Source organism: Phyllostomus discolor, chromosome 3 (genome assembly GCF_004126475.2).
Source record: "Phyllostomus discolor isolate MPI-MPIP mPhyDis1 chromosome 3, mPhyDis1.pri.v3, whole genome shotgun sequence".
NCBI lineage: Eukaryota > Metazoa > Chordata > Mammalia > Chiroptera > Phyllostomidae > Phyllostomus > Phyllostomus discolor.
Genome location: NC_040905.2, coordinates 160,735,264 through 160,760,227, shown reverse-complemented (window position 1 = coordinate 160,760,227; position 24,964 = coordinate 160,735,264). Strand labels below are relative to the sequence as shown.

The window sequence follows — 24,964 nt, the reverse complement described above, 5'->3', positions numbered from 1 at the left end:
CACAGCTAGGAATTTATACTACCAACAAATTTTAAAGATTTACCAAGAATCACAATGCATACACACACAGCTGTCAGTTGCAACATTGGTGATACTAGAAAAAGAAAAGAAAGGAAAAACTGGAAATGGCTAAAGTGTTAATCAATAAAAGATTAGTTATGTATATTTATATGATTAAATACTATTAATATAATAGTATTTAAAAGAATATTTCTGACATGTTAAGTGTTTATGATGTAATGTTAATTAAAAAATTAGAGAAGGCAGCTTACAAAATATTTGTAGTGTGATTCCACTTTTTCATAAAAAGCAGATATGCATAGTACTTCTACACTGAAAAAATGTCAGGATCTATAACATATATGCTTCCCTGTCATTTACACATTTTATAAGTACATGTACATCATCTTTACAAATAGAAAAAATAAAAGTTATCAACTTTGTAGAAAAGAGAACGGCAATTAAACAATCTGTGCCTTTATATGCTCTATATTAAGCTAAAATACTAACTAGAGTCCATGTCATAGAGGTTTGATAAAAATTAATAATTAACTAAGAACTCATTGAAAGTACTCCAGCTAAAATAATGTAAAAGCTCTGTTTAGAATTTGCCTGTAGGAACAAGATATGCTCCCACTCTTCCAACTTACTCAACTGGCTCTATTGGCCAGTTCATCAAATGCTGTCATTCAGTGTTGCTTAATCCAAGTGTATGTGTATAAATAGAGTTGGAATATAACTGCATCAACTGATACCAAGTGTTAACAGCAGGAAACCTCATCACTTGAAACCAGTCCTTGATGTTTATAACTTAGGTGAGTATCATAACCAGTGTGCAAGAATATTTGCCATATGTTATGGGAAAAGCAGTGCAAAAAAAACAATGATGTTTATATTGCTATATAGTCTGAAATATTTTGATTTTAAAGTAGGAGAGTAAAGAGTAAACTTTTAATTCTGAAAAAATATTGAAAGGAGTGATCATATTTTTAAGGTAAACGATTTGTAGATTGTTTACAGAAAATGCTTTGTTTTTTACAATAGGATTTGGAAATATTTCCTGACTATGCTTTTGAATTATTATGTGATTCTTAAAAAACAACCAACTTTCTCTGTGTCAATGACTATTGTAAATGTGGTACTTCAGTTTCTTATCTACCTTGTTTAACTCTGCAAGCTAATGGTTGAGAGCAGAATTCCTCCAAGTGTGTTCTCTTAAACTAGTCCTTGAGGGTTTTAATAGAAGGGGTGGGGAAGTTTACAAGATCAGATAATTACTGGAAATAATTAATTCAGCAAAGGTACCCATGACTCTCGAGTGAAGGACTGTCAACATCTTTACTATGCAAATGTAAGTACTGACTTCCTGAGAGATGGAATATAGATTGGAACATTTCCCACATTTATTTGAAAATGCAACTTTTTTTCCTTAACTCCTCACCCGAGAACATGTTATTTTTAGAGAGAGAAAAAAGGAGAGAGAAAGAAATACCCACCACCTAGTATGTGTCCTGACTGGAATCAAACCCGCAACATTTTGGTGTATGGGACAATGTTCCAACCAACCAACTGAGCCACCCAGCCAGGGCTTTTTTTTTTCCTTTAATGTCTATCCAGGAAAAATTTTTTTCTAGGACATACGGAGCCTTGGATAAAAGACAAAATAAAACATCTAGCAATGCAATTTTCATGTTATGAAGTGTAACCTAAATACCTACTATGTGCAGGGTAGTAGGTACCTTCTTTGACTTATTTTCTATACAATTTAAAATTCAACTACAACAATGTACAACCCATGGACATGAACTAAGGAGAACAAAGGAGGGGAGAATGCTGGAGTGTTGCGGGGTACAGGGCAGAGGGGGAAAAGGGGGAAAAATTGGGAAAACTGTAATAGCATAATCAATAAAGTATACTTTAAAAAAAAGAACCAGATCTTCTAATTCACATATCGCAAATAATTAAATCTAGATTTTCAAACATGAGGCAAATTCAATCATATTGCTCTTAATAAAAATAATGAATATTAGTAAAAAAAATTTAACTACAATAAGTTTACCAACCTGCACTATTACACATTAGGCTTAAAAAGTATCTACCATATTCAGGAACTTATTATTTCAAAGAAGTTGGACAACCAGCTAAGCATTTCCATTTAAATTCCTAGTTCTGATTGCTTTTCTTCCTACATTTGGGTGGGGAGAAGAGGAGACAGGGTGGGGATGCTCTGGCAAAACAAATAGAACTCAGGAGACTAGATTCTGGTTCCAGTTCTGCTTTTGAAGACTGAGCAAGGCACTTAAGCTTTCAGTCTTACTTAGCCCACTCATCTATAAAGTTAGGAGTTCAGTAAAATGATGTCTAAGTGTCTCTACTTCTAAATGTTCTTGATCAGTAAAGGTGAGAGAGTCAGAGGAAGAAGATAAGGATCTATGTGAAGCCCCCAAGCTTTGTGAGGATAACATTCACTCCTATGGGCAGAAGAGGGAGTCCTCAACTGCCCTACTATGAAGGGTTTTGCTCATGAGACTAGCTATACATAGGATGGCTGCATGGAAGATTCTACTTCCATCTAGACAAGAAAATTTCAGCCTACTTGGGGTTGTCCAGGGGCAAACACAAAGATGCATGAAGTTTATCTTCCAGTGAGTCTTTTGACCTAGGAACTAAATGTTGCTTCCTTACTCTGCTAGAAGAGCTGAGTAATATGAACTTTATAAGAGATTTAAATAGTAACCACTCCTGGGATAATTTGATTCTATTTTATAGAAAAAAGGAGGATAGGATGGCGGCTTTACTCTAGGCAGCGTGTTTCTCGGCTTCAGTGAAGAGGAGGGAAACTCACGGATTGGTGGAGAAACAGAGCAAGTGGCCTAGGTTACCGAATCATTTTTGAAAGCAGGACATCAAAAATTATTGTGATCATTGAAAAACCAGATGGCAAGGAAGCTGCTTTAGGACAAAAGGGACCCAGGGATCAGCTCGGGGACCAGGGGTTTGCAGTCCCCAGGCCCAGTGCTCCCAGGTCTGCCTCAGGGCTCCTGGGTGAGGGGAGTCACTGCTCCCTCCCCCAAATACGGGGGGTTGAGCAACTCCAGGGGAGACCTTGTTGCTTGAAGGCACAGAGAGGCCAGTTGGACTGGGGGGAAAAAAATCACCCAGGGTCTGTGAACACCCACCCAGAGCCAGGGGAGAAGTGAGTACCTCCAGCCGGCAGGACCAGGGGTGGCTTGGAAGAGTGCCCGCACCCCTAGCCTGATGGGAGTGTGGATTGGTGGAAAACACAGAGCAGCCCTGATCCAGGAAAGGGCGCAGGCGTTCTCAGGTTTCTGGAGCCTGAGGTGCGGAACTGTAGAAGCGTGCCCCCCATCGGGAATCCTGACTCTCGCGCAGTGAACCCGGAAGGGACGTGGCACTTAGGGCATTCCTTGAGCCTGAAACTCAAAAATTTGGTGGATGGGGCGCCCTTTTACGATTCCCAGAGAGGGCATAGTGAATCCCAAAATGTCGCGGGTGCGTCCTGAGACCATAGAGCTGGAACCCTGCAGGGACCCCGGAGTCTGGAAGAACGCGGCAGTTAGCTCCAGAGAGCGAGTGTGCTCGGGAGCGCCCAGGGTACCTGAGAGACTTGCTGAGATTTGGCTGGGAAGAGTGATAAGCATTTCAAAGGTCCCTTAACCAGCTGAAGCCAGCAAGATCACAAAAACTGGTCTGGCCAGTTAGAAACCAACGAGAGGTTTGGTTTGGTTTGGTTTCGTTTGGATTGGTTTTTGCGGCTGTTGTTGGTTGATTGATTTTATCTTGTGTTTTAAGTGACATTTTTCAATCCTTACTATTTTTGTATCTCTCAATCCCTTATGTTTCTCTTCCATTCATCCTAGTATTATTCCTTCCACTCCAAATTTATCTCTCCTGCACTCCATCTTCTGCTTTTTTTCCTTTTTTTTTTTTGATCTTGCAAGTTACTGTAAATTTGTATTATCTTTTTCTCACTTTTCCGACATTTTTTATTTTAATAGTATTTTGGTTTTATTTTTCTTTCTGTATAATCTTCTTTGCTTGGCTGGTTATACTGTCATTTGATAGATTCCCCCTGGTATATCAGTCACAGTGTGTTGATAACTTACTATCCTTCATCTGTGTTCCATTAGTACACCACTCAAGGTTCTATACTCATTATTCTTGTTATCTAGATCTCATCGATTCTGCCACAAGACTTTTGCTTTGCTATTACTGTTAATAAGACCTAGTTCATACCATTGTAAATACTACTCAATACCCCTACCTGATCTCAGCCCACTTTGCAATTTCCTGAACTATATACTATTGTGGGGGTTGTCTCTATTCTTTTACACACTACTCCTATATACCAATCTTTAATCCAACCCTACCTTAGAATCTGACCTCCCACAGCCTCACAGCTTTCTAGATCCAACTAACAGTCCTCTCGTCCCCAACAAGAGTCTTACCTTCTTTCCATCCTTTCTAAAACGTGGATAGTGGGGTGGAGGATCACGGTTAACAATATAAGGAGCCAAAGGATAACCCATCTCTTCTCTACTGGCTGCTAATGTAAATATCATAGTATACTGTCTTGCTGTCTTAAACCATTTTGCCTTACTCCTCCAACTGATCACAAAAAAGAGTAGGGGGAAGCTGTGAACACCAGGATACACGAAGGAGACTGCACCACTGAATCTCACAAGTATTCTACCACAGAAGTTCACACCATAATTACAGGGAACCAGAACAGATCAATTTAAGAAACAGAGGCTAACAAGAAGAAACCCACGAACAATGAGAAAACAAAAAAAACAATCCCCAATTGAAGGGAAAGGAGGAAGCCTCAGGAAAAATGCTAAATGAAATAGAGGCAACTCAACTATCAGATAGTGAGTTCAAAACAATGATTATCAGGAAGTTCAATGAACTCACAATGAGCTATCAGAAACTAGAAGGAAACTACATCAATCTCACTGCAAACTATATAAACATGAAAAAGGAAATAGAAACTCTCAACAAGGGCCAAGAGGAAATAAAGAATACAATTTCTGAACTAAAGAACACAGTAGAAGGAATGAAAAGCAGGATTGATGAAGCAGAAGATTGGATTAGCGAGCTAGAGGACAAAGTAGAAAACAACACCAAGATAGAGCAAGAAAAGGAAAAGAGGCTCAGAAAGAATGAAGAGGGATTAAGAGAAATGCAAGACAATATGAAACATAATAATATCCGTATAATAGGGATACCAGAAGGAGAAGAAGAAGAGCAAGGGATCAAAAATTTATTTGAAAAAGGACTGAAGGAAAACTTCCCTAATTTGATGAGAGAAAAAGTCACACAAATCCAGGAAACACAGAGAGTCCCAATCAAGAGGAACCCAAAGAGGCCTACCTGAAGACACATCATAACTAAAATGGCAAAATTTCAAGAAAAAGAGAGAATCTTAAAGGCAGCAAGGAGAAACGGGAAGTAACATACAAGGGAGACCCAATAAAGTTAACATCTGACTTCTCAATGGAAACACTTCAAGCCAGAAGAGAATGGCAAGAAATACTCCAAGTATAGAGAACCAGAGGTCTGCAACCAAGGCTACTTTATCCAGCAAGGCTCTCAATCAAGAGAGAAGGCCAAATAAGAAGCTTCCCAGACAAAAGAAGTCTAAAAGAATACACCTCGACCAAACCAGCTCTGCAAGAGATTCGAAAGGGACTGCTTTAAGGAAGGGAAGGAAAAGAGAGAGAGAGAGTAGAGAGAGAGAGAGAGAGAGAGAGAGAGGAACACACGTACATAAAAGACGATGAATAAGTACCTATCAATAATAACCTTAAACGTAAATGGATTAAATGCTCCAATCAAAAGACATAGAATAGCTGAATGGATAAGAAAAAATGACCCACATATATGCTGCCTACGAGACCCACCTCAGAATAAAAGACCTGCACAGGCTGAAAGTGAAGGGCTGGAACCAAATCTTCCAAGAAAATGGACAGGAAAAAAATGCCAGGTTAGCAATACTCATATCAGACAAAATAGACTTCAAAAAAGGGCCATAAAGAGAGACCCAGAAGGCCACTTCATAATACTAAAGGGAAGAATCCACCAAGAAGACATAAATATTGTAAATATATATGCACCCAACATATGAGCACCCAAATACATAAAGAAAATCTTAGAGGGCTCCAAGAAAGATATGGACAGCAACACAATTATAGTGGGGGATTTTAACACCCCACTATAAAAAATGGACAGATCTTCCAAACAAAATATCAACAAAGATATTGTGGCATTGAACAATGCCCTAGATGAAATGGACTTTACTGATATATACAGAGCCCTCCATCCAAAAGAAGCTAAATATACATTCTTTTCAAATGTACACGGAACATTTTCAAAGATTGACCACATGATAGGACACAAAACAAGCCTCAAGAATTTCAAGAAAATTGAAATCATACCAAGCATTTTCTCAGACCACAAGGGACTGAAGCTAGAAACCAACCCCAAGGAAAAAAACCCCAAACACTCAAAATCATGGAGATTAAATGGCATGCTATTAAACAATGAATGGGTCAAGAATGATATTAGGGAAGAAATCAAAAGGTTTCTGGAAACAAGTGAAAACGAACTCACAACAACCCAAAACTTATGGGACACAGCCAAGGCAGTCCTGAGAGAGAAGTTCATAGCAATACAGGCCCACCTAAAAAAGTTAGAAACATTCCAAACAAACAACCCAACCTTACATCTACAAGAACTTGAGGAACAGCAACAAAGACAGCCTAGAGCAAACAGAAGGAAGGAAATAACCAAGATCAGAGCAGAATTAAATGACATGGAGACTAAAAGCACAATTCTAAGGATCAATGAACCCAGGAGCTGGCTCTTTGAAAAAATAAACAAAATCGACAAGCCTTTAAGCAGACTCATCAAGAAAAAAAGAGAGAAGACCCAAATAAACACAATCAGAAATGAAAGAGGACAGATTACAACAGATACCACAGAAATACAAAGGATTGTAAGAAATTACTACAAAGAACTGTATGCCAAGAAATTTGAAAACCTAGGTGATATGGACAAATTTCTAGAAAAATATAATCTTCCAAAACTCAATGAAAAAGAAGCAGAAAGCCTGAACAGACCAATAACAACAAAAGAAATTGAAGCAGTAATCAAAAACTCCCAACACACAAAAGCCCAGGACCAGATGGTTTCACAGGAGAATTCTACAAAGCATTTAAGGAAGAGCTAACCCCTATCCTTCACAGACTATTCCAAAAAATCCAAAAAGATGGGAGACTCCCAAACTCTTTTTATGAGGCCAACATCATCCTAATTCCAAAACCAGATAAAGACACAACAAAGAAAGATAACTTCAGGCTAATATCGCTGATGAACATTGACGCTAAAATCCTCAACAAAGTACTGGCAAACCACATCCAACAATACATTAAAAAGATCTCACACCATGACCAAGTGGGATTCATTCCAGGGATGCAAGGATGGTTCAATATTCACAAGTCAGTAAATGTGTTACATCACATAAACAAAAGTAAAGACAAAAACCACATGATCATATCAATAGATGCAGAAAAAGCATTTGATAAGGTACAGCACCCATTTATGATAAAAACACTTGGCAAAGTGGGAATAGAGGGAGCATTCCTCAACATAATAAAGGCCATATATGAAAGACCTACAGCCAACATCATACTCAATGGGCAAAAATTAAAATCTTTTCCACTAAGATCAGGAACAAGATACGGCTGTCCACTTTCACCACTTCTATTCAATATAGTACTGGAAGTTTTAGCCACAGCAATCAGACAAGAAAAAGAAATAAAAGGCATCCAAATCGCAAAGGAGGAAACAAAACTGTCACTGTTTGCAGGATGACATGATAGTGTACATAGAAAATCCTATAGACTCCACCAAAAAACTGCTTACCCTAATAAATGAATTTGGCAAAACAGCGGGATAGAAAGTCAATATCCAGAAATCAAAGGCATTTCTGTACACCAACAATGAAACGGCAGAAGCAGAGATCAAAGAAAAAATCCCATTTGAAATAGCAAAAAGAAAAATGAAATATCTAGGAATAAACCTAACCAAAGAGGTAAAAGACCTGTATTCAGAAAACTACATAACACTGAGGAAAGAAATCAAGGAAGACACACGTGGAAACAAATACCGTGTTCATGGATTGGAAGAATTAATATCATTAAAATGTCCATACTACCAAAAGCAATTTACACATTCAATGCAATTCCTATTAAAGTACCAATGGCATATTTCACAGACATAGAACAAACACTTCAAAAATTTATATGGAATCATAGACGACCCTGAAGCTGCTGCAATTTTGAGAAAGAAGAGTAAAGTAGGAGGGATCACAATACCTGACACTAAACTATACTACAAGGCCACTGTAATCAAAACAGCCTGGTACTGGCATAAAAACAGGCACCTAGACCAATGGAACAGAACAGAGAGCCCAGAAATAAGCCCAAGTCTCTATGGTCAATTAATATTTGACAAAGGAGGCAGCAACATAAAATGGAGTAAAAATAGCCTCTTCAACAAATGGTGTTGGGAGAACTGGACTGCCACGTGCAAAAAAATGAAACTCGAGCACCAACTTACACCATATACAAAAATAAATTCAAGGTGGATAAAAGACTTAAATATAAAACGTGACACCATGAAAGTCCTAGAGGAGAACGTAGGTAGGAAAATCTCAGATATTTCACGCAGAAACTTTTTTACTGACTTGTCCCCTAGAGCAAGGGACATAAAGGAAAGAATAAACAAATGGGACTTCATCAAAATTAAAAGCTTCTGCACAGCTAAAGAAAATAGTATCAAAATTAAAAGTGAACCAACTGTACGGGAAAACATATTTGCCAATGATACTTCAGACAAGGGTTTAATCTCCAAAATATGTAAAGAACTTACAAGACTGCACTCTAAGAAGACAAGGAATCCAATTAAAAAGTGGGCAAAGGACTTGAACAGACACTTCTCCAAGGAGGACATACAGAAAATCCAAAGACACACGAAACGATGTTCAGTATCGCTAGCTATCAGAGAGATGCAAATTAAAACCACAATGAGATACCACTTCACACCAGTCAGAATGGCCATCATAAACAAAGCAACAAACAACAAGTGTTGGAGAGGTTGTGGAGCGAAGGGATCCCTAGTGCACTGCTGGTGGGACTGCAGACTGGTACAACCACTATGGAAAGCAGTATGGAACTTCCTCAGAAAACTAAAAATGGATCTGCCTTTGGACCCTGCAATTCCACTGCTGGGACTCTATCCTAAGAATACTAAAACACCAATCCAAAAGAACCTATGTATCCCAATGTTCATAGCAGCACAATTTACAATAGCTAGTTGCTGGAAGCAACCAAGATGCCCATCAGTAAATGAATGGATCCAAAAACTATGGTACATTTACACAATGGAATTCTATACAGCAGAAAGAAAGAAGGAGCTCCTACCCTCTGCAACAGCTTGGATGGAGCTGGCAAACATTATGCTAAGCAAAACAAGCCAGGCAGTGAAAGACAAATACCATATGATCTCACCTTTAACAGGAACCTAAACAACAAAACAAAGAAACAAGCAAAATATAACCAAAGACACTGAAATAGAGGCCAGGCTGACAGTGCCCACAGAAGAGAGTAGAGGGAATTTTAGGGGACAGTGGGAAGGGTTCACAGGAACAAACTTAAAGGACACATGGACAAAAACTAGGGGGAGGGTGGTCATGGGAGGGAAGTGGGGAGGGGTAGGAGAGGGGGCTGGATTGGGATTAAAACGGAGAAAACTGTATTTGAACAATGATTAAAATAAAATTTAAAAAAGGAGGATAATACTCAAGAAAAGAAACAATAACTACTAGTAGAATTCAGCAATGTCAGGGAGATTTTAAGGCTAGAGAAGAAGTCCCCCTTCCCCCACAAACCACTACATCACTGCCTTACCTTGATGATGAAGCCAGGTTGGAGGACTAAAGGAATAATTAAAAAATATGGAGTTTTCTGCAATTTATGACAGAGAACTCCATAATCTTTCAGTAGGTTACTGCAACCCAGCTTGATCATCAAGGTATTACATCCATTGATGATCCTTGCCTGAATCAAGTATTAAGTGGAGGACTGTAAGATAGTGATTTTTCTAATTTTATCGTTCCCTCTGTAATAAATGAATTCCTCATTCATTCTTTCTTGAGAAATGCTATGGGCTTGTGGTCTTCTTTTTTCATCAAATGCTTTATATTCAATTACCATTATTATTCTTTTTGATTCTCAAATTGTGCCAAATTTGCCCAGCAGGAGACCCTTCATGTGTCCTTTTGACACAACGTCACTAATTTTTAAATGACTACTTTTCAAATGACTCACTGCTGCCCTGGCTGGTGTTGTTCAGTGGATTGAGTGCTGGCCTGATAACAAAGTCGCCGGTTCAATTCCCAATCACAGCATGTGCCTGGGTTGCAGGCTAGGTTCCTGTCTGGGTGCATGTGAGAGGCAACTGATCAATGTTTCTCCGCAGAAATTTTTTTTAAAAAGCTTTAAATAACTCACCTTTCCAGCACCACAGGATATTCCATGTTCACTTCTATTTTCCTAGTCCATATCTAGTCCCAGTTCCCTTTAGTGAAAAAGTACTTAGAAACTAAGATATGGGCATGCCAATGTTACTGATTCAAATTTAACATCCCAGGAACTTGGCCTTTTTAAATTTTATATTTGTATCTCCTTTTTCCTACAGTGAAAATCCTATGATATTAATACATCTACTTATTTGCTGTATCCTGTAGTAGAGGAAACTGTCAGAATTCCAATACCAATATTACCATTAATAACAAAACCACTAAGTAATGCTTAAGATTTCTTTGCAATTCTTTTTGTCCTGTGACTATATTCTAGCAGATATATATTCAGAATACTATGTTCAAATATTACTGAAATAATTATTTCTCTTGGTGGTTACATTATCGATTTTATATTGAGTTAGCCACAGTTGTTTCTGTCTGTTTTCAAGTTGAGACAATTGAACTAATACTATATTTTAATCCAACAGAAACAGAAGCCTGAAAAATAAAGCCTGAAATGAAGCATTCGACCACCAGAATTTCCCCAGCAAAGGTGAACAACTTAGCAGGAAAAGCCCTGGTAAAATCTCCCAGTTTGAGAAGTAAGGACTTAAGCATTTCTGATTGTTTTACACAGTATTTTTTAAAAATCTGTTCTTAAACCTTTATTATCCAATGTTTGTATGTGCTATGTTACCAAAAGTTACTAAAAATACAAGAGCTGAAATTGAAGGGATGCCTCCTAAGTGTGCAATTCAGCAGCATTTGGTTTTAAACAAACTACATACAAACAACTTTTACTTATTTGATGTATCTTAAGACAGGAATGGCTCAGCTAATTTAAACCTGCTAATAGTAATAAATATAATTATAGCCCTTTATATCAATTCCTTCTTTCCACCCACACCTCCTGCCACCAAATCCAATTTTTTTTCCCATATTAATTAACAAAATATAAACTGATCCATTTTCATTCCACAAACATTTATTAAGACCTTTGGTATATCAAACTTATGGTTTAACTTGCAATTTCTGGTAAAGGAGAGAATGCATGTGAAGATGTTTGAATAGTCCAGGCCCCAGATAAAGCAGAATTCACCAAATGATGCTCAAGCCTATCCAGTTACAAACTCAAAGGGTTTGGAATAAGCTGAAGGGTAAAAAGAATCAGGTAGTAGTTGTAGCTTCAAGACGAATGGGCAATATACCTTTCTGATCCTTACATTATCTATATTATCTATCCTGGACAATAATTATACAAATCTATACTCAGATTTTTCATACAGGAACAGTTACGCAAAAGAGTTAATAGACCCCTGGTGGACTATAGCAAAAACAGGACGAGGAATTAGGATGGAGACTACATATCCTTGTCCTTTGGGTTCCTTTCCATTTTCCTGAACATCTTTAAGGCTAGAAGAAAAAGCATTTTTAAAGTGTATCATTTCTGTCCTTCTTAAGGCTCCAGCCCACCCACAGTGTTCTTTGGTCACCAGGGAAAACACTAATTTGAGTGTGACTTCTCAATGGCTAGGAAATCACAGTTGTTAGTCTTCTTATCTGAGTCTTAATGCCCTGTACAAAAGCAGTGACTCAGTGAAGTGCCTCTGCATCCCCAAATACCCTCCTAGTAGTGAATGTGTTGTCTTTGTACCTCAGGACATGTGGGCTGTTTTTGTTTATTTTTATCCTCACCCAAAGATACAGCTCTACTTTATTTTATCTTACTTTATCTTATCTTAAGAGAGAGACATTGATATGAAAGGGGAACAATGCTCTATTGCCTCCCCTACACACCCAGATGTGCTCTGACAAGGAATCAAACCCTCAACTTTTTGTTGTACAGAATGACACCAAACCAACTGAGCCACCCCACCAGGGTTATATTGTGGGTTCTTTAAGATACTGGAATAAGGAAGCAGACTGGAGTTTACACCAGTTACCAGCATTGATGCAAAAATTAAAATGTAACTTCTCCTTTAAGGGTACAGTGGCTTATTTGCACCATTTAGAAAAACAGTGATAAAGATAACCCCAAATCTCTTATATGACTTTGAAATGCATCACATTATTTTTATTGTCCTGTAACAGATCTTCCTTTCCAAAAATATTGGCTCAGTTTAATACTAAAATTGTCATTATTTAAACTCTTCTGGTAAAAAATTCAATGGATAGATGTGAGGTGTGTGACAGGTATGAACCACTTCTCAAAAGTCAAGGTGCACTCTGGCCAGGTAACTCAGTTGGCTAGAATGTCATCCCAATACACCAAGGATTACAGTTTGATCCCTGGTCAGGGCACATACAAGAATCAACCAATGGATGCATAAATAAATGGAACAACAAATTGATGTCTATCTCTTTCCCTTCCTCTCTCTAAAATCAATAAACAAATTTTTTAAAAAATTTAAACTCAAGGTGCAAGGAGCAAGAACTATGATTTATCTTTCTAAAGAAAATACTCCAAGCTCCCAAGAAAGAAAGCAAGAAGGCTCATTTTAATCCCTTTTCCTTCCTTGGACTAGCAGGATCTGACACAATCCACAGGTCACAAAGCCACAAAACTCATTACCCACTGCTACAGGTATCCATACAGTCAGGCCATTTCATTTGTCGTGCCACCAGGGTACAGGAGGACTTCATGAGCAGGAGGAAAGCCCCTCCCAAAAATCATCCCATTCCAAGTTTCCAGAAAGCTACTCCTCAGGGTCAGTCCATTCTTTTCTGCTACTTCTCCCCCCAACATCCATCAATTTTTTCCCTTCCCTGACAATTTAGCTTTCTTATGCATGTAGACGAAGTCACAACATGGGAACCTTGAGACACGTCCACCCAACAGAACTATTTTATTTGGCCTGAACACTATTATTAATGTTATTCTTTAATTGAGGCCACAATTAAAAATAGGAAATTTTGCATGAAAATCTGAATGTGTGGTTTGCAAAAAATCTGAAGATCTAGTACCACTGGCTCATAGTCTTACATGGCAACATTTAGAGATAGAACTGAGAGGAGATCATACTCTTTAGTTTGGGTCTGTCCATGGAAAATCTTCTGTTACAGTGAAGGAGCTTGTGGACATTAGGGAATCACAGAAAATGTATAATTGGGGAAATTATAAGATATTTTTATTTTAGAGAAGTCACATTGAGGATAGAACTAAATAGAGATCACACCCTTTAGTTTGGATCTGTTCATGGAAAATCTTCTGTTACAGTGAAGGAGGCTGTGGATAGTAGGGAATCACTGAAAATGTATAATTGGAGAAATTACAAGATATTTTTATTTTAGAGAGGTCACATTGGGGATGGTATGAAGAGAGAGCTGGGGGGAAGAGTAGAAACCAAAACTGGTCAGAAATCTACTAAATACATTCATCTGGGGGACTGATAATGAGAACATGCCCTAAGATAACAGAAAGGAAAGGAAGCACTAAATTTCACATACATTCAGAAGATGAAATCATGAGGATTTAATGACAGATTGAATACATTGAGGGATGGAGGAAGAAGGAAAAATGGATGACTCTCAACTTTCTGATTTAAGAATTAGATAGACAATGGTAGATAGTGGCACTGTCTTTTAAGACAGGGAATTCCAGAAGATTATTTTGGGGGTAAGAAAAGGTAAAAATTTTTTTAATGAATATGTTTGAATTTGAAGGAGGTGTAGGTCATCCAGATAGAGAGTCCAGAATTCAGGAGGCTCTACATAGACATAGATACAGAGATGCTTTAATGTAGCTGAAGTCAAAATGCCCTGTGGAAGAGGAGCAACAGATACACGCCTGGGAGAGAGACTAAAGGAAGAGTTTCAGCTTGAGGAGTCACCAGCATACAGAAAGATGACTGAACTCATTGGAGTAAGCAAGGCTGCTCAGAAAGAAAGTCTCACACAAGGGTGTCTGACTTGTGGCCTGCGAATGTGGTCCAACACAAAATCATAAATTTACCTAAAACTTTTAGTTTTTTTGTGATTTCACATCACAATGTATTTAATGTGTGGCCCAAGACAACTCTTCTTCTTCCAGTATGGCGTGGAGACTCTGAAAGTTTGGGCACCCCTGGTAGAGCGAGAGAAAAAAAACAAAGGGCAAAATCCTGAGGACCACCACAATTTAGGAGCAGGTAAAGGAGGAAGGACTAACAGAGAGTGAGGCAGAGATGAACTGATCAGAGAGAAATAAGGAGACTGGTGACATGACAGTAAGGGAATAAAGGTTCAAAGAAGAATGTGGTCCCCAAAGTCAAATGCCACAGACAGGTAAAAGGTAGTAAGCTGTGAGAAGACACTTGGTCAAATAAGTATTTGGGGAAGAAGTAAAAGATGAAGTGATTCAATTCTGTAATTCCTGTCAGCCACAGGCTGGCTCTCCAAGTAGCAAAACTACAGGCAGCTTTCCAGTCACCTTCCCATTTACTCACCAGAAATGCCTGAGGGAATTTCATTGTGCTGTTGCTATAATGAAATTAGTTATTTACTTAAAAGCCATACTTAGTTAGACACTGTCCTCAGACAGCAAACATGATGGAGACTTAGGAAGTGGCAACAGTCCTTACATAGGCTTGACCTGGCCCTTGAACCCCAGTGAAGAACTCTCTCCAGCAGTCTTCACGACTCTGTCCGATTTGTGCTTTCCTTCTGAGAACACAACCCTCACACCACATTTCCAGCTGCCCTGAAAGTCACCTTCTTGAAAGAAAGTATACCTTCTTTCAAATACTCCCAATGTAAAGTATCTTTAATCCTTCCACTGAAGGCACCTCAATTAATTATAGCCAGGGTTTGTCCCACTAGATACTAGCCTGCACATCCACATCTTTAGTCCATCTCTTCTTTTACATCCACAATACTTCCTCAGTATCATGACCCTCACTTCTAGCTACCCAAGACCCATAACCCACTCCCCACAGAGTCCACTTTTAATATTAGACATGCTTGTTATGTCCCAGTGGGATGTCATGTCCCTGTGGGATACTGATAAGTGTATAAGGAATGAGTATGCTTACAGTATCATCTTCCAGCTTTTAACTTTGAAGACAGAATGTGATACAGTAAATAAAGTATTGTAGTAAATTAGTTGTCAGGACACAAAGTCCAGTGCTGGCTCTAGCATAGCTTTGTAAATTATCCTTCTAACTCTAAAAACACTATATAAGCATGAGATACCATAGTTGACATTTCTGAATTGTTAAGCAATGTTAACGAGTTCCAGGGTGAATGAGAGTATAATTAAGTGGCTTTGCCCCCTTCAGACAGTCAAAGATACCTAAAGGTAGAAGGCCATCTAAATTGGAGGCAAGATACAGATAATTCAAATAGTAGCTTATAGATATTTATTCCACTTGACTTTGAAAAGCATACTAGGAAGGTAAATCTTCTAGAAAATAAAAATATATCATGGAATGGATCCAAAAGTCACAAGTAATTATTTTTATTTCCTGAATTACTGTGAATAATTGAAATTTGGCTATATTATAAAAATTATTTGAAAGTTTATTTACTATAATGTTGAAAGTTGAGATCCTATGACTCAAGTGTTACAACTTTCTTTTCTATTTGACCCTGAAAGTCTTTTTATAATTTCTGAGTAACAAATTTAATTTTTAATTTGAGACTTTAATTTTTCTTTGGCTAATTAAATTAAATTCTAATGAAATTAGAATTATTGAATAATTAATTTTTTTACTTCAACTGATTTATGAGTGTGTATTTTGTCAGTCCCTAAAATTGCAGTGTAGCATTTTTTCATATGGAGGTAGATGGAAAGAGTAGCTTTGATATTAGACACACTTGAGTCACAACTTCTCACCAGACCTGCAGCTTTGGGCAAGTGTCATGACTGCTAGATCATCATCTGTAAAGTGAGGAGGATAATACTTTTCTTGCTATATTATAGCAAAGGATTAAATGACATAGTATGTAAAATTATTAGCACAGTGGTTGGTCCACTGTAGACACTTAGTAAATGACAACTATTTCTAAAATCAATAACCTTTATAGACTACAGCTATGGCTCCAAAATTATTAAAAGTACATTCTAGATAAGCAAAAAAAATTATAGACTTCATATGACCATAAGAGTTCCCCCTCAGTTAGGCGAAGATTGATGTATGTTAGATATAGATCCACAGTCATTTGGCAGCAAAATATGACCTGAGCTCACCTGACAGTTAAAGCCTGACCTGAACCACCATGCAGTCTTTATTCCACTTCATACAAAATTTCCCATGTTTCACTATAACATTATTAATTTTTTAATTTGGGGTACTGCCCTAGTTCCTGCTGGGATTGCTAAATATATACTATATATCTTCTACATGACAATAGTCTGAAAATCTAAATCTAAAATACTCTGAATCTTGAAACACAACTGGCTCCAAAGTTTCCGACAAAATACTATGGATCTGTGGTTGTTTTCTTGATCTGCTACACTCAGGGTTTGTAAAAGGATAAAAATGGTTGGAATGAAACAGTATCACATTTTTTTTATTTGTTTAGAATCCCAACAGAAGGTCGAAGAAGTTTGCCAGATGTATTTTATGAAGCTACGCTCTGGCCATATTATAGAAAACAGGGCCTGTTACTTCAGGGAAAGAACCATCAAAAGGCATCCACCAAAAACACGTAAGTGGAAACTGCATTTCCTGGTAATTCTCCAATATAGTGATGAGCATCTATTTGTCTTCAGTTGCTACATCCAGATATATAATTTTCCCCTCACCCAAATTTTTCTCCTGGAAAAAAGTAAAGATGATAAACTATTTTAAGCCATTTTAAAAGGTATATAACCAGTTTTTAATATAATGGGGGAAACAGTTACTTCATAACATTACATAAAAACAGAGGATATAAAATTATATATACAGGCATACCTCAGAGACAAGCGAGTTAGGTTTCAGACCACCACAATAAAGTGAGTATTATACTCAAGTGAGTCATAGTAGTTTGCTGGTAGAAGGTCTTGCCCTCAATTTGTAATAAATGCAACATTTGTAAAACACAATAAAGCAAAGTGCAATAAGGTGAGGTATGTCTATATATTTATAATATCTTTTAAGTGATTTTTTCATTTAAAATAAGTAAACTAAAATGTTAATCATGGTTGCCTTTTGGATGTTGAGATATGGGTGACTAGTTTTCTTCCACCTGGAATTCAATGGGCATGTCCTTCTGGGGTGCAAGGGTACCGGGATGTATTGATCTCTTCAGACTATGGAGCAACTGAAGCCCTGGGGCCAGCCACCACTGTCAGCAAGCAGTTTTGACTGAGACTCCAAAGCAGGGATTAGGGGGTGGGGAGGGGATCTGGGAAGAATGCAGACTGATAGTCCACTCCTAACCCCACCCCTGTCCTGCAGGTAGAAAGTACAACAAGCAACATCTGGTAATCACTCCCTATCAGCAGCCCCCTGAAGGGCCTTCAAAGAACTTTGCCTTTGATGTACAGCCAGCTAACAGAAGTGCTTCAGGTACCCAAGTGTGACTGGTCACGGGGGAGGTATGAGAGTGAGGAGGGAGGTAAGATGCGGGACCCTAGCAATTGCTACTCCAGGAAGCAGCCCCAAGTCTATGTCTTTGTGTGTATTAGACACTTCTGTCCATTTTCTATTGATGTGCCCATTTGTGGTATCTAAAATGAGTGCAAGGTAGCTGCTCTAACAATGCATGCACATTTTATAGTTGACACTCCATCATTATTTTGAAATACTTGCTATGGATTGGAATCCCATATACATTATTCCTAGGAAAAATACACTATCCTTTGCAGAAAAAAACCTCAATACACGATCCTCCCAAATTTCAATATTTTGACAATAAAAGAAAAGGAGGTGCTATTGTGTTTCTTAAGAATAATTTCAACTCAGACATTTTAAATAGTTGTTAAAATGTTTTTAAATTGTATCCACCTACTTGAGCAAATAATGTCCAAGTTGATGGTTACTATTAAGAAGTGAAGAGATCATCAAGAAACTTAATTAGGAATTGCATGTTGCCATTGCAGGCATTACTTCTGACACAAATGTCTTAAATTCCCAAGAACACACTGAAATATTTTACCTCAGAAGTTCACATACAAATTCAATTATTTAACATCTCCTTAATGTTTATATATTTTCTTAGCATAAGTCTATAATGTAAAGAAAATGTAGTAATTTTTTTTCTCCAGGACCCCTATAGGTAGTTCCTAAATCTGCTTCAGTTTACCCCAGCAGATCATTTTGAAATATTACCATTTTCTATGTGCATTGGAACATTTTTAAAATGTTGTGAGTACTGCTCTAAGTGTCTCCATTATTTAGCCAGAGGACAGAATGGATTTCACACCTGTATTCCCCAGGACTGTTGGAAGTCTTGGAGTAACTCTACACTTTACAGATGGGTATTTATTTATCCCATGTCTATTCAAATACTGTCCCTTCTTGCCCACAACCCCCTAGTCCATGGGGAGCCAAGAAGCAGAGGTTTCCTCAGGCACTGTCTGTCACTTTCCAGCTTCTTTCTTCCCACCAAAACTTCCTATAAACATACTAGCAGGGCCTCCGATGACCTTCATGCAGTAAATTAGCATCTTTAATCCCATTCAAGTGATGCACTTCAGCCTTTGGGCTAAATTTAACTTGCACCAAAGGCTTCTATCTGCCCAACAATGATGGACAAAGTACAGCTCAAATTGAAAAAAAAAAACAACTTCGAGGAGGCATTTTTTAAAAAACTGTTAAAAGATTGTTTATGACAACAAGTTTTTGAATACTTAATGATGAGATTTTTACTTATTACAGAGAATTCTTTTTCCCTGAGCACCTACAATGATCAATTCGTTACTTTTGCTTTTGCGGATGGAAGTTATGAGATCTATGTTGAAGATCTTGGAAAAAAAACAAGAAAAAGGTAGAATATTTCATTTTGTCTGTAATGGTATAATGATGACTGATAAGTAAATAACCAGTTTGCCAAACCGTAAACAATGGATTAACTCAGACAGGGCAAATAGATTTTCTGTTGTGAGCTAACTCCAATATATCGATAATGGATGCCTGAATATCACTGTGTTGAGGATTCAGAAGCTTAGTTAGAGTTTATCAGGAAAGAACATTGATATTGGGAAGTGGTATCAGTTGTGAAAGATGGAAGGAGGACCATACATACATATTTGATATCACTAACTTATCTACTAGATCTTTCCAACCTTATCAATACTACCAAAGTAAAAACTCTAGTTGTCCTGGCTGGTGTGGCTCAGTTGGTTGGAGTGTCGTCCTGTGAATCAAAAGGTCATGGGTTTGATTCCTGGTCAGTGCATGTGCCTCAGTTGTGGGTTCAGTCCTGAGCTGGGGCACACATGAGAGGCAACTGATGGATGTTTCTCTCTCACATAGATGTTGCCCTCCCTCTCTCTCTTCCTTCATTCTACTCTCTCTAAAATTAGTAAGCATGTCCTCAGGTGAGGATTGAAAAAAAGTGTACACCACTGTTGTGAACAATTGTTTTAAATATTTTATGGAGAATTAATCAGAGCATACATTTTTGAGACCTTCCTCAAAGCCACAAAAGTTTTGCTTTTGTTAATATACAATAAAAGAGGAGCATATTTTCTGATATTATGTATACGTTGGAACTGAAACATTTTAATAATCACCAAAGGAATTTTATGCATTCTCTTTCAGACAAGGTGTTATTCCGTTACTATGGCTCACACTCACCTATAAGTCCAAGAGGTAATTTGGGGGTCTGAGTAGCTGCAATGCTTGAATTCTTAAATTTGGGTAAAGTCAAATCCAAAAATGCTCCATATGGGAAATGGTTCTCTCCAGCCCAAGCTCATAGTAAAATCTTAGATTCTTAGGGAATTTACTCCATCCCAACCATTTTGCAGTTTAATAGAATAAATGTTTGGCTATATTGAATAGAGACCCATAATAATAGAGGCTTAAGCTACCTAAACCCTATTTCTGTCTTAGTCAGGGCTGGAATGGCAGTTCTGTTGAACAAGTTGTCCAGGGATCCAGCTCCTTCTGTCTTTGTGGCTCTGCCAACATCTGCATGTTTCAAGATTACTCACCAGCATGACAATGTCCAATTAGCAGGACAGAGGAACATGGGTACCTGAATTCTCTTTCCCATTAAGGACATAACCTGAAAGTTGTACCTGACACTTCTACTTGGCTCACATTGGTCAGAACTTAGTCACATTTCTACACTTAGCTACAAAAACAAAAAACAAAAACAAAACAAAACAAACAAACAAAAAAACCCAAGCTGGAAAATATCCTGCTATAATACAAGAAGAGAAGTTGAGTGTTGGGGGACAACTATGTGTGGCTTTACATGCAGACAGGGAAGCTGACAACCAGAGAAATACTCATTAGAGTCACAATTCTATAATTCGAAAGCATGTGGGAAAACTAATCTCTCTTTTTCAAGGGGTTTAGGATTATCCCCTACTTGTCCAATGACACTCTAGTTTCATTTGGGTGCAAATATTTCTAAGAGACATGTTGCTGAATGAAGTAGATATTTTATGACATCTTAGACTCGTTTTCTGGATGTTAAATTCATTTAAATTAAAATGAGTTACAATTTTAACTTTATAATTTATATATTTTTAATTGCAAGGTGATGATGTTGATGGTGAGAGATTAATGGTAAGCCTGAGTCCTTCAAAAGACAAAGACTTCTTGCTGCATGCCAACAACCAGGAGCACTCTGTGGAGGTAACAAAAATATGCGCTTAACTGTCTTGATTGATACCACTCATTTGTGCAGATTTGGATATTTGGGGTATTTTGAAGAAGGACTTTTGTTTGTGCTATTGTATTGTACATAAAACATGATCAGTTATAACCAATAACTTGCTTCTGGAATAGGAAAGGGAGGGAAATGGTATGTATATCCTTGCTACTAAAATTCTGATCTCTGTCAGCAGTACTGCATCACTGGGAGCATATTATTATAGAAATAAAGAATTTCAGGCTCCCTCACAACTGAAACAAAATGAGCATTTTAATGAATCTCCAGGAGATTCATATGCACATAAAAGTTGGAGAAACACCACTATATGGGATGATTTCAAATTCTTTTTGTTTGGCTTTAGAAACTACTATGCTCTTCCAAGAAGGGTTTCTTTGTAACATATCGTTTTCTTAGGCAAATGCTAAAAAGAAAAACAAAACAAAAAAAACCCCTATATATTCTAAGCCTTTTAAAAGGAAGGTCATAAACACTTCCATATGCCAAGATTTAGAGGTAGCATATCAATCTACATTCTAATCATAGGACTCACTGCATAGTCTTTTTCAGTTAGTAAATTTCAGAATTATATTGGTCATGATGAAGAATTATAAGCATCTTAAGGAACAAAGAAGCCAAAGGTAGAGACAAGGAAGAAAACATGAGAGTATAACATAGAAGATAAATTATATAAATACACAAAGTTATAAAGCTAACTCATTCAGCCATGCCCGGTATTAACATAAACACTAGATGATAGCCAGCATCTCTTAACAATACAGTGTTTGGTGTATATAAGTACTCAATAATAAGAGATGACCCATACTGAGCTCTATTAAATACCAAGCACTAAATATTTTAAAAGTACTATCTCATTTAGTTCTCATAGTAACTCTATGATAGAGTTATTGTATTGGTCAGATATCGCTGTGTAACAAACTACTCCCCAACACTTAGTGACTTAAAATAATAATCATTTATATAACTCATATCTGTAGGTAAGTTAGGGTGACTGATCTAGAAAACTGGTTAGACAAAAAAACCGAGTCTTGAGAAGTAAAGCAATGTGCTCAGGTCTCAGGGAAAATATGTGACAAAAGAGGGATACAAATCCAGAACTGTCATGTCTAGATCCAGTCATTCTAAGCCACGTGTCTCTCAAAGTATACTATCAGTGAACCAAATCAAATCCTCCCACTTTGACCCTCTACTTCTTTCCCCTTCCACCCTCTTCCATCCCCTACTCAGTGAGCTGCTTTGCTAAAAATACCAAGTTAAATAATTATTCCCCTTTCGTTTCTAACAGAGGGATGTGAAACTGCCTCTGGACTCCCTATTCATGTGTTTGTTGCTCTCCCTTTTGTTTCCTCAGCTACAAAAATGTGAAAATCCATTGCCAGACCAGACCTTCTTTTTCCTTCATCAGGAGCCCGGGCCCTCTTCATGTGTTTCATTTGAATGTAAAAGCAATCCTGGAGTGTTTATAGGTGTAAAGGATAATCATCTCGCTCTAATTCAATTAAAGGACCAAACTGAGCATTCAAGAAGAGAGAATATCAAATTTAAGCTCTCTTAAAGTTAATGTGATGGAAAGCTATGAAACCTGGGTTGAGTAGCCCAAATAGCTACCATTGAAGAGATTGTCAAAGACAGGGAGAGAGAGCGAGAGAGAGAGATAATATTTAAAGGAAATATTGCTTAGCATGCTGTGGAATGTTTTTCTTATTATGTTAAAAATACACTTTTTTTGTAATCCTCAGTTCTGTTTTTATTTCCCTGTGTATCACTGCATATTTAATACAAGTATTGGTTGATTAGCTAGGGTATTGGTAAAGAGACCTGAAAATATTCTGGAGACATATAGACCTTCACTTTTTTCTACTTTCAGCCCAGAGAGAACTTCATATGTAGAACTGAGACCTCTGGGGAGAAACAAGGGTCTTAGTCCAAGACTCATTTTAGACAGCGATCCATTTTTAAGAGCTATATACCGACTAAATTTTCTCTAGTCCCAAACAATGGGCTCAATTACTAGAGTTGCTAGTAAAAACCTAGATTGACTATTTCACAAACACCAAACTTGTAGATGCCCAAAACTTCAGATGCCTACATAGCTAGGCAGATAATATAAATATAGTAAAAAGGCAAAGATAATTTAAAAATTAAAAAAAATGCAATATTTGTAAAGTGAATAATTTCACCTCTAATTGTTTCATTTTTAAAATTCTGATTTTTATAGATCAAGTTAAGTAAAGTAAGGCATTCTTATATTAGGAAGTGAAATAAATTTTAGACACAGAATTGGAATCATTAGAAATATCTAACAAACTTAAAGCATTTTTTTTTTTCAGAAAAAAACATTGAGCCACAATACGGGTTAGGGCATCCAAGTACCATGGTGGGGCCAGAAGTCTAAGATGAGATACAAGATTAATATTACAATTTTAATAACTGGCTATCCCTTATGTTTGTGACATACCATGTCCTTCTGACCTGAGCTTCCAGGGATCAGTGATTTTGAATATACTGGTCACTTTGGACACAATTTTTCTAATCTTTTCTTCCTATATGCACAGGTCTTTTTGTTGTCCAGCATCTCAATGATCCTGTTCACTATGAAATATTCATTTGATTTCTGTTCTGCCTTTATTTCTTTTGACCAACTGTGTTCTTGATACACCTTTGGCATCCCTGAGCTTCACTCCCAAATCACCTGACATTTGAGTGCTAACACCTTTATTCTGCTTTGTCTGCCTGGTGTTATAAGATTTTATATAAATCTATTGATAACAATATTTTTTATTAAATATCTTTGTGTTTTATTGTTACTAAGGTAGTAAAATAATTTATACTAAACCATAATGATAACATTTTCAACTACTAATGAAATAGTTTTTACTTAAGTCCTTAGCAATTTCTACTATAATTTTTCATAGCTTAACACTGACAGTAAATGATAAACATAACAACAATAATTATGAAATATGACTTTTTCTGAAATGATAGGCTTTTTGACTTCTAATTTGTTGAGCTCCACTGGATGTAATTGCTGGTGAACATAAGATAAACACAGCTGAGAATTACTGTATAGAGGCAAATAAGTGTAGAACAATATATCTTTGTTTCATTACTTTGTCAATAATTTTACTATAAAGACACAAATAAAAGTAGAATTTATATCATTCCTTCTGAAAAACACTAAGTGTTAATTATGTGTATCTGTATGAAATACTTAAAATGATTATTGTTAAGTAACCAAATATATACATTATATTACTTATATTCTTGAATAAACTGTATTTTTAAAACTATATAAGGCCATAATGATTTTATAATAAACAGCTCAATATTCTGAAATTCTTAAGTGAAGGTAAGCATATCTCAATCCAATATTGGTACCTGAAGTAGATCATTTGTCTGATACTTTTGGTAATTCAAAACTAAGTAAGATTTTCCAGACTTCTGGTCAAGATGCTGGCATGGTAAACATGGTACTTGCCTCCTCACACAACCACTACAAAATTACAAGTAAACTATAGAACAATTATCATTCAGAACTGTCAGAAATGGAGATGAATGTAAGTCCTACAAATACAGAATTAAAGAAACTACATCATGACTGGCAGG

General features: G+C 37.1%; 1 protein-coding gene across 1 annotated transcript; it reads left to right on the top strand.

Annotated features, from left to right (window-relative positions):
- Positions 1 to 10,782: 10,782 nt before the first annotated feature.
- Positions 10,783 to 22,987, top strand: IL33 (interleukin 33). Its single transcript, XM_036020118.1, has 9 exons — positions 10,783 to 10,884; positions 11,101 to 11,208; positions 17,108 to 17,233; positions 17,968 to 18,078; positions 19,390 to 19,498; positions 20,275 to 20,325; positions 20,573 to 20,709; positions 21,224 to 21,321; positions 22,710 to 22,987. The coding sequence occupies exons 2-9, from the start codon at positions 11,124 to 11,126 to the stop codon at positions 22,911 to 22,913; spliced, it is 921 nt and encodes a 306-aa protein (XP_035876011.1). The 5' UTR covers positions 10,783 to 10,884; positions 11,101 to 11,123; the 3' UTR covers positions 22,914 to 22,987.
- Positions 22,988 to 24,964: the final 1,977 nt, after the last annotated feature.